General features: G+C 42.3%; 1 protein-coding gene across 1 annotated transcript; it reads right to left on the minus strand.

Annotated features, from left to right (window-relative positions):
- Positions 1–1,818: 1,818 nt before the first annotated feature.
- Positions 1,819–14,379, minus strand: pdia6 (protein disulfide isomerase family A member 6). Its single transcript, XM_022227610.2, has 11 exons — positions 14,125–14,379; positions 11,980–12,133; positions 11,091–11,148; positions 10,414–10,540; positions 9,937–10,070; positions 8,471–8,689; positions 7,548–7,700; positions 6,966–7,117; positions 5,331–5,489; positions 4,523–4,622; positions 1,819–4,055 (listed from the first exon to the last, which is right to left on the minus strand). Exons 1-11 carry the CDS (start codon positions 14,138–14,140, stop codon positions 3,984–3,986), a joined length of 1,344 nt encoding a protein of 447 aa, XP_022083302.2. The 5' UTR covers positions 14,141–14,379; the 3' UTR covers positions 1,819–3,983.
- Between the last annotated feature and the right edge of the window lie 44 nt (positions 14,380–14,423).

Genomic DNA, 14,423 nt, shown 5'->3' on the forward strand with positions numbered 1-14,423 from the left:
AGTTTTGGGCACACTTTTGGAGCAGGTTTACATCGACAGCCGGTCATCTTTGCTTCTGAAGAACATGGCGAATGCGCACGACGTGTGCGCATGAACCGAATCATATCCGGAAAGAACCATTATGTAAAAGGGGTTGGGCTGCCACAAGCATTGAGGTAATTTTATGCATGAATCCGCAACACGAGGAGTGCAGAGGGCCGTCATCTGTCTGGATGGATCTACACAGTTCACGAAATGCCGCGCAATGTGCCCTACTGTACATGTACATGTACAATTTTTACTTGGGGGAAAATAGTGCGTGTTTTGCGACAATTTTTAAGTTGGACAATTTGTTTAGAAGGAAAAAAGGAGCAAATTCCTTTTACAGACAGTTTGTAAGTGGGACAATTTGTTTAGAAGGAAAAAAGGAGCAAATTTCTTTTACAGACAGTTTGTAAGTCGGACAATTTGTTTAGAAGGAAAAAAGGGGCAAATTTCTTTTACAGAGTGAGTGCTTGTCAGTTGGAGGAGTTTTTTTTTCTATATTTATACAGAGGGAAGGGGGAAAGGGAGCTGAAACCTGTCTTTAGATTATTGTGTGGCTATCTGGCGCTCTAAAATGTGAGGGGAGGCTTGTACAGGAGAAGAACATCCTTAAGGATTTGATTGAAGTGGTCTACTCCTGCATGTCGGCAGCGCCACATGTATTCGGCCAGGTAGAACCCAAACTGGTCGCTTCCACTGGTGTGGATAGTCACCTCTCTCACCAATTGCGCGTAAGACTCCAATTCTCGCTCATAGTGCATGTATTGCTAATGGATGAAGCAAGACTCCACCTAGCCTGAGTTCTTATACAGCATTGGACTGAAATTCCTTCTTTCGTACGGCCGACTGCATTTCTACTTGTTCTTTCTCTCTTGGTTTACATAATACGACGGAGATAACTCACGTCATACAGTCAATTGTGCTCAGACGTGTACCTTACCTAGTTGATTTCCTTTGGCACAACCTACTTATATTAACAACGGATAGCCACATTTATTTATATTTAAATATTCTAATTTATACAAATATTCGTGAATAATTACATATTCATTTTCATAAATATTTAATTTTTTTAAATATTCATCTTGACCTCATCGTGACCTCTCCTTAATTCAACCGTAACTTTATTTGGAACATATCGACTTCCTCCGGCAACAAGCGCTCGTGTGGCGTGGTCAGTTAGACTGCTGTATTTCTTAACCTAACAGTTCTCTTCATTGCAGGTTCGATTCCCCTTTACGACACAATTTGGATTAAATGTATTAAATGTGTATACTAACTGTAATAATCCTTAAACTAATGACAGGAAAACTGTGGAGAAATAAAAGGACGGGATAGTGAAGGAAGAAGGAAACGGGAGCGGATATAGTAGGGGAAAAAAGAACGGCAAAAGGACTTACTTTTTTGCCGTTTTATTGCGTGGGGCCCCTTCTTTTTAAACCTGTCCCCTTAAGTTACTGAACCCCCTTTCACATCTCTATCCCCCAAAAATAAATGTCGCCCCTTTTTAAATCTGTCCTGGAGCAAAAATTTCTCCTAAAAAGTGAACTTCGTATATGGAATTCTTTCCTCAAGTCTGGATTAACTCAAAGGTAAGCTTAGAATTGACCAATGGTAGTTAAATATTGTCAGTTAAATGTGAATAATTGATGTTCAGTAATTTGATTGAAGAGTTCGCTGTATTTTGTTCACATCCAAGCTGGCCGGTGCATTAAGTTCAAACTTGAAATGTTATTAAAGGCTCTCTCTAAAGTCATTTGGTGAACATTATTAACTTACAAAAGGCGAATATAATTAGTATTGACTGATGACAATTACTCTTTTATTTGTCAAAAACGAACGGACATGGCATAAATTATTGCATCTAGAAACAAACCAAAACAATGAAACGGTTATTCCTGAAACGAGTTACGGAAGTCGAGTACCGTCTGTATAAAAATTGACCTTTTTTAATGGGTGAATATATCAGGTGTAAACACAGAATACATTTACATTCATATATGCTTATGCTTTTTAAGTATCGTTTTGGTGTAGCCCGTCAGATGCGTATCATTTTTATTAACGGCTGAGAAGAGAACTTTCACTTGAAATTCCTGGCAGTTTCGTCTATGGTCCAGTGTGTAGTAACCTAAATGGCTTCTTACTTTATTCTTTACCTTATCATGTAAAAAACAAAGTGCCTTCCTAAAACTTTTCAAATCTTTCAAAATCTCCATGTGAATTGCGAAGAATCGGAGACAACAGACCTCAGTAATGTGACACCGCACTTCATGAATATGCAGCTTTCCTATGGTGGTCGGTGGATTGCGGACCTCCCCTGGTTCCAAAGGGAAAGTGCACATTTAAACATGTTTCTCATGCAGATTATGCAAATTTGAACAGGTTACTGTGCATATTTGCATTATACATGAGAGATCCTTTCATAATGCTGATCAACTGGGAAAGAAGTGTCAAGACAGCAACCAATGAAAACTTGTCTCTTGACAACAAGTTGAAAGACAAGATGATGGGACTGTCCTCCTTTATAGTAGGCATGGAAATGAAGAGTACACGCACGATATTTAAGGTGGCTTCAACTTTGCACTTGTGTATAAAAGTTCACGTATGGTTTCATGAATAAAGTAACTTGATCCAGTAATTTCATACATCACTGCCAAGATTTAAATGCTTAAAATGTAGTTTTCAAAGTGAAAATTACCTTTCAACAGCTTTTTGAATAAGAACAAGGAAATGAGGGGAAAAAGGGGATTCACAAATTCATTTCTGAACGAGAAATGTTGTGGTTTAATTTTTTTGTCATGAAATATAAACTCGTTTAGAATGCAGGTACATTTGGTCACAGTAATCCTAACCCTCCCAGATGGAGGAAGGTCCATCTGGTGATTAGGTCTGATGCACTGGGCAATCAACAGAAGCCGAACTAGCTGGCCATGTTCAGTCAATGGGAGTTAGTCCCGTTGAACCATGCCACTGTTTGATCTTCTGGAGACTGGCAACCACATACTCCCAGGCCTTGGGGAGATCTGTTAGACCCTCTTACACTGGGCAGGCAAATATGATGCCATTTGATGCGTCTGGCTTGGTTTCTAGCCAAAGCAGGCTGGAGGGATAAATTAAAACAACTGTAAACCTAAAACAAACTTTAAAAAAATGAAAATATTGCTGATTTTTTTCTATTTTGAAGACCAAGAGGACTCCTGCTATAACTTCAGACAAAGATGCATAAGAATAACTAATGAAACTAAAAGCTTTTTGCGTTACATTTTCAAAGTACCTGTATTCATGAACTGTTGTAAACCAACAATCAGGTGATGTCCTTGAACTTAATTACAGTAAGTGTGAAAGCATGATTTTGTGCAAGAAGAGCTACTTCATGTAAGTGTACCCCAAGAAGATGTTTTCTCCAATTCCTTGTAATTGTTTTGTTTTGCCAAGCCATTGGGAATTTTTCCAGTACTGTCTTGTGATTTTTTTTTGACACAAGCTGATTTACTTACAATGAATTTCTTGACATGAATGCAAAGTTTCAAAAAGGGCTTGGGAATGATGGGATAGATACCAAGGTCTTTTTGGGGGGAGGGAGGTTGAATCCCTCCTCCCCAGGATGGCTTTTATACGTTCAAAATTGATAACACCGTACCATACAGTATTCCGCCCACGTGTGAACATCCAACGCAGCATGACATGGCATTTCCATTTCAGTCTTTGCTCAGGTTTTTGTGTCCGAAGAGGCCATTGCAGGTAACTTAAAAAGTGCTTAACATCACGTTCCTGTAATGAGGCCTACTGGGTCACACTTCAACACTGAGAAATTAAGTGAACGCACAGGGTGTTACAGCAACAATTTCATTAAAAAGAAAAATTCGACACCGGAAAGAGATTAGACAATGGAAAATAACTGCTGTACAAAAAAAAGTAAGACCCCCACCCTAGACTGAATTTTTCTTTTGGGGGGGACATTAAAGCTCATCTTTGCCTTCTTCTTCGTCCATGTCAAAGTCGCTCAAGTCAATGTCCTCCTCTTCAGGCATCTGAAATGAAACAAGGAAATACTTCAGACTTTCGGCAATGATCCACCAAGACCTATCGGAGCGACATACCTCTGAGCCTAAGTGACGTTGGAAACCAGTTCCAATTTATGGAACCGGTGACCACCTACATAAACTACCTAGTAACTTTTTTAAGATGACAGAAAATGGGTTTAAAGGATTTTGTGGGAGAATTTAGATTACAAACCCCGGCTGTATGGAAAGCAAAGCCAGATCTCATGTTCATTTCAAAAAGTTGTTGAGGAATGTTTTGGGTACTTGTGAGATTTAAATGCATTTTGTTTGAGGCTTGTTTCTTCCGTTTTGTTTGAATTTTGAAGTTTGCAGTGATCGGGTATCTGGTTCCTACACTACCTATAAATGCACAGCACTTATTGGCAGCCAGCCAGAGACTAACACCTTGGTCTGGTCACACCATTTGGACCTGGCCTAAGTTCTCGTCCACTTACCACTCCATCTTTGCCATCCCAGGGATCTGTTTTCTTTATTTCTCCTAATTTTTTGCCCGGCACCACTTCTGTGCTGAGGCCTCTGCCCATTGATGCCGCTCTGTGGAAATACAAATGAACACAGCTCATCAGTCGGCATTGTTCTTTCCTCAGCGTGGTGGTTTCAGTTGTACAGAGATCTTGGGAGGGGGAGGGGGCGGGGTTGGGTCAACTTGGGAGGGTGACGCTGTTATACCAGAAACTGTCTGCCATATTGAGCAAAGCCTTTCCAGTTCCAGCCTGCAATTGTGGTCACTGATGTTCCACATGACTTTCTTGTCAAGCTGGGAATTTCCGCTAAATGTGGTCAATATAATGCGGCTGAAGTTTTGGCAAATTGGACATGGGCCATTAGTGGGAACGATGCGTAAAGATCTTTTATTTTTCGGATGATTCATCCGCCTTACTGAAATATTACACAGTTAGTGTCAGAATGTATGCAGGTCATTGCTCTTCGACTTCACAGAGGCTCAGCATGAAAGGCAGCGGAGGAACATGTTGGTCATATTGGAGAAAATGTGCAGGGGTTTAACCTATCTATTTGGGGTCTTATTTAGTCTGCGTTTGGCAGATGTACCTCTGTTTTTCAGTTCTGGACCTGTTTTGGCATGGTTGGTGGTCGAAGCATTTGGCATAAAAAGAATTTGGCTGTTTTTCCTGAAAGGAATCCCTCACTGTCCACAAAGTGGGTTCAAATACAAAATGACCAAATAATTCACCCACTGATCGATTGATTGAACAACCAAATAACACTCGCAGCCCCACGCACCTGAGGTATTCATGTATGCCCTCTTTGCTGAATGGTCCCTTGAGCCTTGTGTAGGTCATCTTGCGACCGTTCAGCACTGCCATGGCTGGGTAGCCAAATCCGCCGATTCCTAGTGAGTTCTCCAATTCTGGCTGTGCACCGGCCTCCGCCCACACCCATCTTCAATGAGATGGAAAAGAAATCAAATCAAATGTACAGTCAATCCTCAACTGTCGTGAACACCCAACTCGTCACATATTTATTGCCAGAAGTTCAAACAACTTCCACAATTTTGTATTTCCAATATCAGCTCATCATAAAGTTACATTCCTCAGTGCAGTAACGAGAAGAGATACTAACCTAAGTCTTCAATACTTAGCGTTTTATGTTTCTTGTGACTGTTTCTTGCTTTAAAAAAATTGAATTTGCCAGGCAACATTTCCTGCAAAGTTACATTTTACAGTTGTGCCCCTAAGCAGGATACTTTACCTTACATTTGAGGGAACATTGAAAAAGATGGTGGTCATCTGTGTACAATTATGAGCATTCAGCCTAAGTTATTCATGTTAATGCCTCATGACCCTGACAAGCTCCAGTTGAGCTGTTAAGATGTCTCAACTTGTAAGCAGGTGGTTACATAGGGGTCAGTCCCATCCAAGAATATGGTAAATTATCTTTCCAACAAGCTTTCCACGAATCAAGTCTTTAGATCTGGACCTCCCACACACACATTCAATCACGCTTCATTTCAATTCAAGATGCCAAGCACAAGAATAATGCAGGGTATTGTTAGAACCATCAATCTGGTCAGTTTTCAGTCGCTGTCGGAATAATTCGAGCAATATTCAAGGTTTAAATTCTGCACTGGACCACTCCACTCCATCCACTGATTTGATGTCAGTCTTATGCAGCCTGTATCGATACAAATCTGGTGGTCTAGTTTTTCTTGGTTAGCGTCATTCCGCTGAGTACATGCAACTCTGGCAGTCCACCATTCAACAGGTGAATAGTACCAGACAAATCCTTTCAGCAATACCCATGGTTGGTATTATCAGTTCATCTTGTGTAAGTGTGCATTAAAACAAACACCATTCTTACATTCATGCCATGTTGACAGAAACGAGACCGGTATACAAGTAGGAAGTACTGGTTTCTGGCCGGTAAGGGCCAGTGACCATTTAGACAGGGTTTGAAAATGCCTGCCCGGTATTTAGGCTACTCCAGGCCGGTATCAGGCCTGTCTGCACATCTGCATTTCAAAGTCCCTGATGAAAGGCTTCCCCCACCATGCTTCCACAGATGAATAGGGGTCTAAGCGGATTAGTGTAAACATTGTATAGAGCTGAAGGATTAAAAACCACAAGCAGGTTCCTTCTGGGATAGATTACATGTACCAGTACTTGCAAACAATAGACCCCAGGATGGAAAAGTTCGAGATCAACAACCAGTCCAGCATCCCAGGCCAGTAGCCAGGCCGGTATGAAAGGGGTTTTTGCAACAGGGCCAGCTTACCAGGGGGCCCTTTTCAAACCGGGTCTAAATGGTCGCCGGCCCTAAATTTTATGACCTGCTGCAGCAATCTAATGACATTTGAAAACAGATCCAAACTCGGAGTATTTTCTTGCTCTGCGGTTTCAAGGAATCCTGGAGACCTACCCCCACTGCTTGTGCCGTTCTGTGTTGTCCTTGAGGTGCTGAAGGTATTGGTTGCGTCCGACGGCGCCGGAATCCAGGATGTGGGGAAGGAAGGAGATCACGCAGAGTTGATGAGCCTCGCACGCATCTTTTAAGACTTTTTCATCTGTGATCTACAGATAAAGGGAAGAACAAAAGTCACTGACCATTCTCTCCTGTGTAAAATGCTGTTTTGTAAGGGCTTCTCCGTAAGAGGAAAATTCTGGGATTTTCTTACAAAAGAAATAGATATACGTCATACTAAACAATATAAGCTCGTTGGGTTTTTTTGCTCTGTAACTAAGCTGAAAAATTCAGTTTTGCAAATGGTCAACTTTATCTTTCTTCATGGTGCAAAATTATCTCCTGGAGAATACTTGTATATGGAGGAAGGAACTTTGGAGAGTACAAAGGAAAAGCCTTATGGCACAGAAGAGAACCAACGAATGAGCCCAAGCCATACCGGTGAGAGGCGAGTGCTTCACAAACTTGCCATCTGCGAATATTTTAATGATCAACACAGCCCCTGCCCCAACTGGATTATAATGTAGCTCATGCCTTTACCTCAAGTACTTCAGGTGGGGGCATAGCGTCAGCAACTTTGGCGTTGGCCCAGTTGACGATATCGGAGGCAGACCGACCACCATTGTAATCCTCTGGGCTATCAAACTCCTTTTTGCCAGCAGGGAAATACTTGATGGTCGGGTAACCTCTGACCTGAGGGATACGAAAAATGCAATACGGCAATTAGTTTCTGCTCATTTGATGCAGAGAGTACATGAGCAACTTTCGCTTGAATGTGTACAACATCACAGAATCTTTAAATGGATGCTATAGTCCCAATAACTGAAACACAGGGTTCATCACCAAGTTAAATTGGGTCTGAAGATTCTTGCCACACCCACTTCTCTCTATACCAACAAAATCCGTTACAGCAGCTTAGCTGTTACTTGTGACGTCACTGTCCTCCGTGTCACTGCTCTAGGTACAATGGATCTGCGAAGATATTTTGGACTGAATGCAGTGGTTTGGACGAGTAACCACTACACATTCCAATGTACAAAGTGAGAACCTGTGTACAGCTTCACTTGGGGCAAGCCAAATACGGTCATGCTCAAACAACCCTAGCTGAACTATTTGTAAATCATCAATGCAACTCATATTTCTCATAATGATGCTCTCTCAGAAATGCTTTCAATGACCAAATTGTGGTTTCACAATTTCAACAGAAAAACCTATAAACTGAACAGTGTCTTCCCTGATTGGCATCACAGCAACAGCGCCCTCAGTTATCTAGAAAAGCAATACATTGAACCCCAAAGGGATGGCAAATAGTTTTCACACAAAGAAAGGTAAACAAAATAGCACAAATAGTCTCTGTGATGAAACTTCATCACTGGGACCCCTTTAAGTGTCACCAAAAAGATCAGCACTCTTTGGTTAAGCCACATTGAAGCCCGACTGGTTGTTCAAAGAGCAACACATACCCCATATGCGCTAGCTTTGACGGTTTCCACGGTGGCGTCCAGCGCCCCAAGTTTGAATTTCCCCTTGAGCTCGGTGGCGGCCTTGGCCCACTCGGGCGCCAGGTTCTTACAATGACCACACCAAGGGGCGTAAAACTCCACCAGCCAGGGGTCGGTGCTCCCCAACACTTCCTCGTCAAAGTTGCTGTCGGTCAGGGTGATGACGTCCTTATCGCTTGGCTGAAGAAAAAAGTCAAAAGAGAAGGAGAAATGAAAATCGGGGTTGAAATCAGCAAATGCCCAGAAAGACCGATACTTATTTCTTTCTTCAGCAGATTACTAATAACAGCCCTATGGGTAATTCCAGAAATTAGGAGTCCCTTTTTTTTCATGTCCCTGTCACATCTGACATATGGTTTTGTAAGCTCAGAACACATTTTCTAATTTCCAAAAGTGATGAATTAATGCAAATTAACTGCTAAACAAACAGCAGTAGTTTGAAATCAATTCCAGTGATATTTCCATGTCAAATAACAAGGGTCAGATGTAACAGGGTCACAAAAGTGTCACATTTTTGGACCCCTAATTTCTGGAATTACCCCTTTATATTCTTCACCTGTTGAAGGGGTGGAGACATCAGGGTTAATGACAATTCGACTACTCATATTTGAGTACCCGGAACACATCTCTCTTCTCTTCACACCATAGTATCCCTACCCAGTGCTCACTGGACCCCCCCAAAAAAATCTTCCCAATCATCTCAACTTTCTGGTGAGTATACAGTCCTCAGAGCAGCCATTTCAGATGCTACCCGGTGAGTCAACCACAAATGACCCTCTCTGCCCTTGGTTATAACCATTTGTACTCCTGGGTGGATAGAAGCAAGTAAGGGTGAAGGGACATGCCCAAGGTCGCAACATGATCCCCATGTGCACCACCACATGTAGGAATCGAACCCCAATCCTGTGATTGGGGAGTTACCAACCAAACCCTGACCACTAGGTCCCAAGCCCCCTAAGATTTACCCTTACTTTTTGATACTTCTTTGAACTGTAGATAGAGGTATTTTCTTGTAAGGGTAAAACCCGTATTTAAAATTAACCACATGCTGCTGGGTGCTTTGAAAGGGAAGTGCACACATAGGGGCGATTTTCAAGATTTTCTGTTTTCAAAATTCTTCAAAAATTCATCATTTCATTTAATGGACGTTTACATCCATGTGAATGACTGTTTGGTGGCTGCTCTAAGCTGATAGGTGACCTTCATTGACTCCTGAATATTTCAGCCAGGCCTGCCGCCTTGTAAAGAGAGCCCAGAATTGTGAGGTGTTGCGTAATTTCCTTTGTCCACTGTGAATGCGAGTGGCGTCTTTTCAAACACGGCCAGATTAACATGCAGCGGCACTGTGTCGCTTATCAATGGGGCCCTGGAGCACTTTTGTAAATGATAGCCACAGGTGACTACTAGTTAATGGGGTCGCATCTCACCTTCTCACCACCACCAGACCCCCTGCTCCCTGAGCCACCACTTCCCCCGGACTTCTTGCCGCCAAGTCGACCGCTGGCAACATCCTTGGCTACTCGTATCGCCTCTGTTACGATCGCATCCGCTGTTCTACCACCTAAGAATGGCAGAATTCCGTTTTGAGTAAATCCGGGCATACTTCATACAAACTGGCAATACAAGACCACATTTTCTGTAGGCACCACACTAAATGCAACGAAATGCCATGGGGCTGGAGTGAGGACCATGCTGAATGCTACAACAAATGCAACAAAAACAAAATCAACCTAATTATACTACAACTTTGTTGTAATATTTTGCCACCTTCACAATACAGTTATTTTCAATCCAACCCACATATGACTTCAAAATGTCTACCCTCAGCAAAACTTCAAGTATATTTCCAGGCAATAAGGAGTTAGCGTTGTGGGAATTTTAAAAGCTCAACCGAGACAACTCACCTTGGTAATCAGTGGGCTTTTGCTTATTGGCACCAAATATTTTGATGGTGGGGAATCCCCGCACTCCATACTGACCGCCTAAGCTCTTGTGATTATCTGCGTCCACTGCACCAATCTTCACAATACCCTAAAGAAAAGTTAAAAAATAACACGAAGTCAGTGCGTCAATCACCGACTGTGACTTTTGACACCAGGGTTCCTCTGAATCAAATCCCCCAAACATTTTGGAAGTTGAAACCCATCACCCCAAAACTGGTGCAAATATGTAGTTTGATGTACTACATGTAGATGTAGACTGAAAAGATGAGATTTAAAGTTTCAGCCCAGTTGGTCGGATTATGTGATGTTTACACACCGCCCTGCCATATTTTCAAACAAAACTTTAGCAAAAATGGGCATGGCTGCCAAATCTCTAGACGTCCTAAGGTCACAGTTGTCAATCCTGGTACTATTGTATTCAGAAAAGTTACTTCTTCACACCAGGGTAATTTGAAGTATGACAAACCTTCTGATTTTTTATCTCCTTGGAGATCGCAAGGCCTTGAGGCGAGCTTGGATGATACAAAATGATCCCTCTACCAATTAAACCGTGCATTAAACTCCGACACAATGTTTTGTGGGAGCCCTTCCAAACTCCCTCGAGAGGACAGGACAAGACATTACTTCCCATTTCTCACCTTTAGTGCTGAGGCCGCCTTGTCCCATTCTGGTGCCAGGTTTTTGCAATGACCACACCTGACAAAAAGAAAGGGAAAACAAGCAGGAAAAGAGTAAAGATTAGATTGTGTAAGGGAATGTCAAAGGAAAATCCAGCTTATCATTTTGTACCTTTACAGGAAAGGAAGAAGCAACAATTTTAAAGACTGTTTTATGTTCAAGATGGCATCCTTTCAAAGACAGCAAAGAGATAATTCTGAACGCTTTTCTTTTATAAAAAAACAAATTGGCCTATTGACCGGGTGAAACTTTATTTTAATAACCTGGGGGCATGTGGCCAAGACTGTGGTTAGGGTCTGTGGCTTCCAATCATAGAGTTGGAGGTTCAAATCCAGCTGCTGGCAGTATGTTGTGACCCTTGGCAAGCCACTTCACATCTGCTTGCCTCTCTCCACCCAGGAGTAAAAATGGGTACCAGCGTCAGCCGGGGAAGCAACCTGCGATGGACTGACTTCCCATCCAGGAGGAATAGAAATATTCTTAGTTGTTTTCATGCCAAGGAAACGGGAAATAAACACTGGCCTGATGAGCCAGATTGGCTCGGACCAGACTAGCTTATCTTGATAATCTGCCCTAAATGTTTATGGTCTGGGTCTGGCAGGTGTCATTTGAATTCAGAATTATACTAACGCACAGCACAACCTCTTTTCAAGAAGTTGGTGTCAGCTCAGATAATGTTCTACGTACTGAATTCTATGCATATGCGTACATGTGGTATTCAATCAGATACCGTACACAGTATAAAACACATGAAATTTGTCACATTTAAACCTCCTCAAGGTTATGGATACAGGAAGTTCCTAAGCTAACATTTATTTCAACAAGACGCACATGTCCAATTGGACTCACCAAGGAGCATAAAATTCGACCAGCCACACTGCATCGCTCTTGATGACTTTGTCATTGAAGTTGTTGGGGTTCAGTTGAACAACATCCGAGGAGCTGCTGTAGAGGGCATCGGTCACAGCCGCCAAGAAAACCAAAGCGATCCCTAGGGAAATGGCTGAACAAAACAAGTTGCACGAAACTCAATCACACCGATCTCGACAGGTTACCATGGTTACTCACAAAAGCTTTGATTGTGGAGGAGAGCAAAGTCACACTGTTAAAATCTCACATTTAAGAAGCGGACAATTTTTTTTTAAAAAAGGTTAAATTTTAAAAGATTAGAATGCGGCAGTGTGGATCAGTTAATTTGAGGGTTGAGGGTGGGGTGGCAAGTCTTCCCCTCCCCCCCCCACGGGTTATACCAGTACGTGTACATCATTGCTTTTTTAGATACTGAACACAGTGAAAGTACCAAATCACAACAGTAATGGAACATTCCTCTCTCCTTTCTGTTGGGGAAAGGTTCCTTAGCCAAAAATTGGGATCATCTTGGGTAGACCTGGTAAACATGAATGGTTGACCAGTGAAACATACATGTACATATCAGGGAAATACCTGCATTGCATTTCCCCATGAATGTAACAATGTCAGAATTTTTCCACTGACTTTTGCTCCTTACAATGTAAACTGTTGTCTCTTTAATGCCTGAGCCTGTGAACATTAAAAATCATTTCGTCGTCTTTCCTTTCATTTCGCAGTGCCAGGATCTTAAATACAAAAACTGATTTCTTAAAAAAAGCATGACACACATGATCAGTGACTTCCCTTCAGAATTTGATACATGTATCAACAGTCTTGAGTCAACAGTCTTTAGGAAAAAGCACAGCTTCATCCCAGCAACATTATAAAACCATAGAACTAGGAAACAGATAGAGTAAGGAAAGACAACTGAGAGAGCCTGGTTTGACTGGCTTGCACTGGTTTTAACCTTATCGCTAATAATACCATATGGGTGATTTGACACAATGGTAAAAAGGCACAGTGAAAAGGAAAAAGGAGCAACCACTGCCCCTTTTGCCTTCCCACGCTGCTTTTCTAACATTGTGTAAAATCATTCGTGCGGTATTTTAGCAACTACAGGTATCTCCCAATCATAGTTGAGACAGTCCCAATGATAGTTTGGCTGGCCCAACTCTTGTTGGCCGATCTCTTTGAAAAATTTCTTAACCTTCTTCGAGTTTATACAGCTCACACCTGACATACTTAATCTAAAATATGGCACTTCATTACAAAAACTTGCTTAGCTGCAAGGACATGATGCTGATGTAGGCAAAATTACTTTGGCATATGCTTTGGTACTGCAAACACTACGCCAAGGTTGGGCCGGCCCAACTATCGTGACTATAGCACTACAGTTGGGACGGCCAGTAGGTGGTGATAGAGGTATTTTTGGTCAGTCTTTTGAATTTTGAGAACCGTTTCAACCTTACCCTATGTACAGGCATTAGTATGACGGTCCCGTCCAAAATCGAAAAAGAGGAATACTAACGCTCCACTCAGTAGATCTAAGTTGGGGCTGATGCTGTAGATGGGATGTAACATGACTAACAACGATGTCAAGCACAACCTTGACTTTTGAGCAAATTTGTCACCTGTTTGTTGTACTCCACCCTGAGTTCATTGTCCTGTGAATGGAGTTTATTTGAAGGCAAATCATCTCAGGATGGAGAACAATAAATTTGCGCAAGTTCCAAGATTGAGCTGAACAGCAATGAGGTATTAGGCCTATTTAACTTTTGGCCGGCATGGCTGGAGAGAAAAGGTGCAATGAATGACAAGCATGACAATGATCATGATGATGACAAGATCCGAAGGCAGATCAATCATGAACACCAATCAATGGGCACGATGACCACTCCCAGAACTGTGGCTGTGGGGTACAGTGAACGACGTCCGCCCCGTTCCCACGATGGCGCAAGGGGCATGAGGGAGCGGGGCGGACGTCAGACATGTCGGACCCCATGTTCTACTACTAGTACTACTTATACTAGCCTCAACTTCTAGTTCTGGGGTACACCATGTACACGATGACAGCTCAATTTATACTGACCCCTAGGCCTAACAATCAAACTTTAAAAACGCCGAAGTCACAGTATCATCACTTACCTACACACCTTTCCATCCTTTATTAGCTACAAATTTACACTCTACTTTCGACAACCTGTCGCCAACTTTAAATGTCGACTTGTCCGCATGCACCACCACTCCACTCAGTGCTACTCTTGTTGTGTTGCCGGGAACATGCACGAAGATAACGTGGCTTATTTTTGTTTGAAGGCTGCACTACCGTGGCTGAAGCTGATTGGTCTTTAGCGGGCCGTGACCAAAAGTTATGGCTAAGGCTACTCTCACAACGTCTACTGATTGAAGGAAGCCATCGGTTAGCGGCTGCATGGAATTTCCGT

This window comes from Acanthaster planci, linkage group LG02, assembly GCF_054643075.1.
Source record: "Acanthaster planci isolate LZ-2023a linkage group LG02, COTS_SCS, whole genome shotgun sequence".
Classification (NCBI taxonomy): Eukaryota; Metazoa; Echinodermata; class Asteroidea; order Valvatida; family Acanthasteridae; genus Acanthaster; species Acanthaster planci.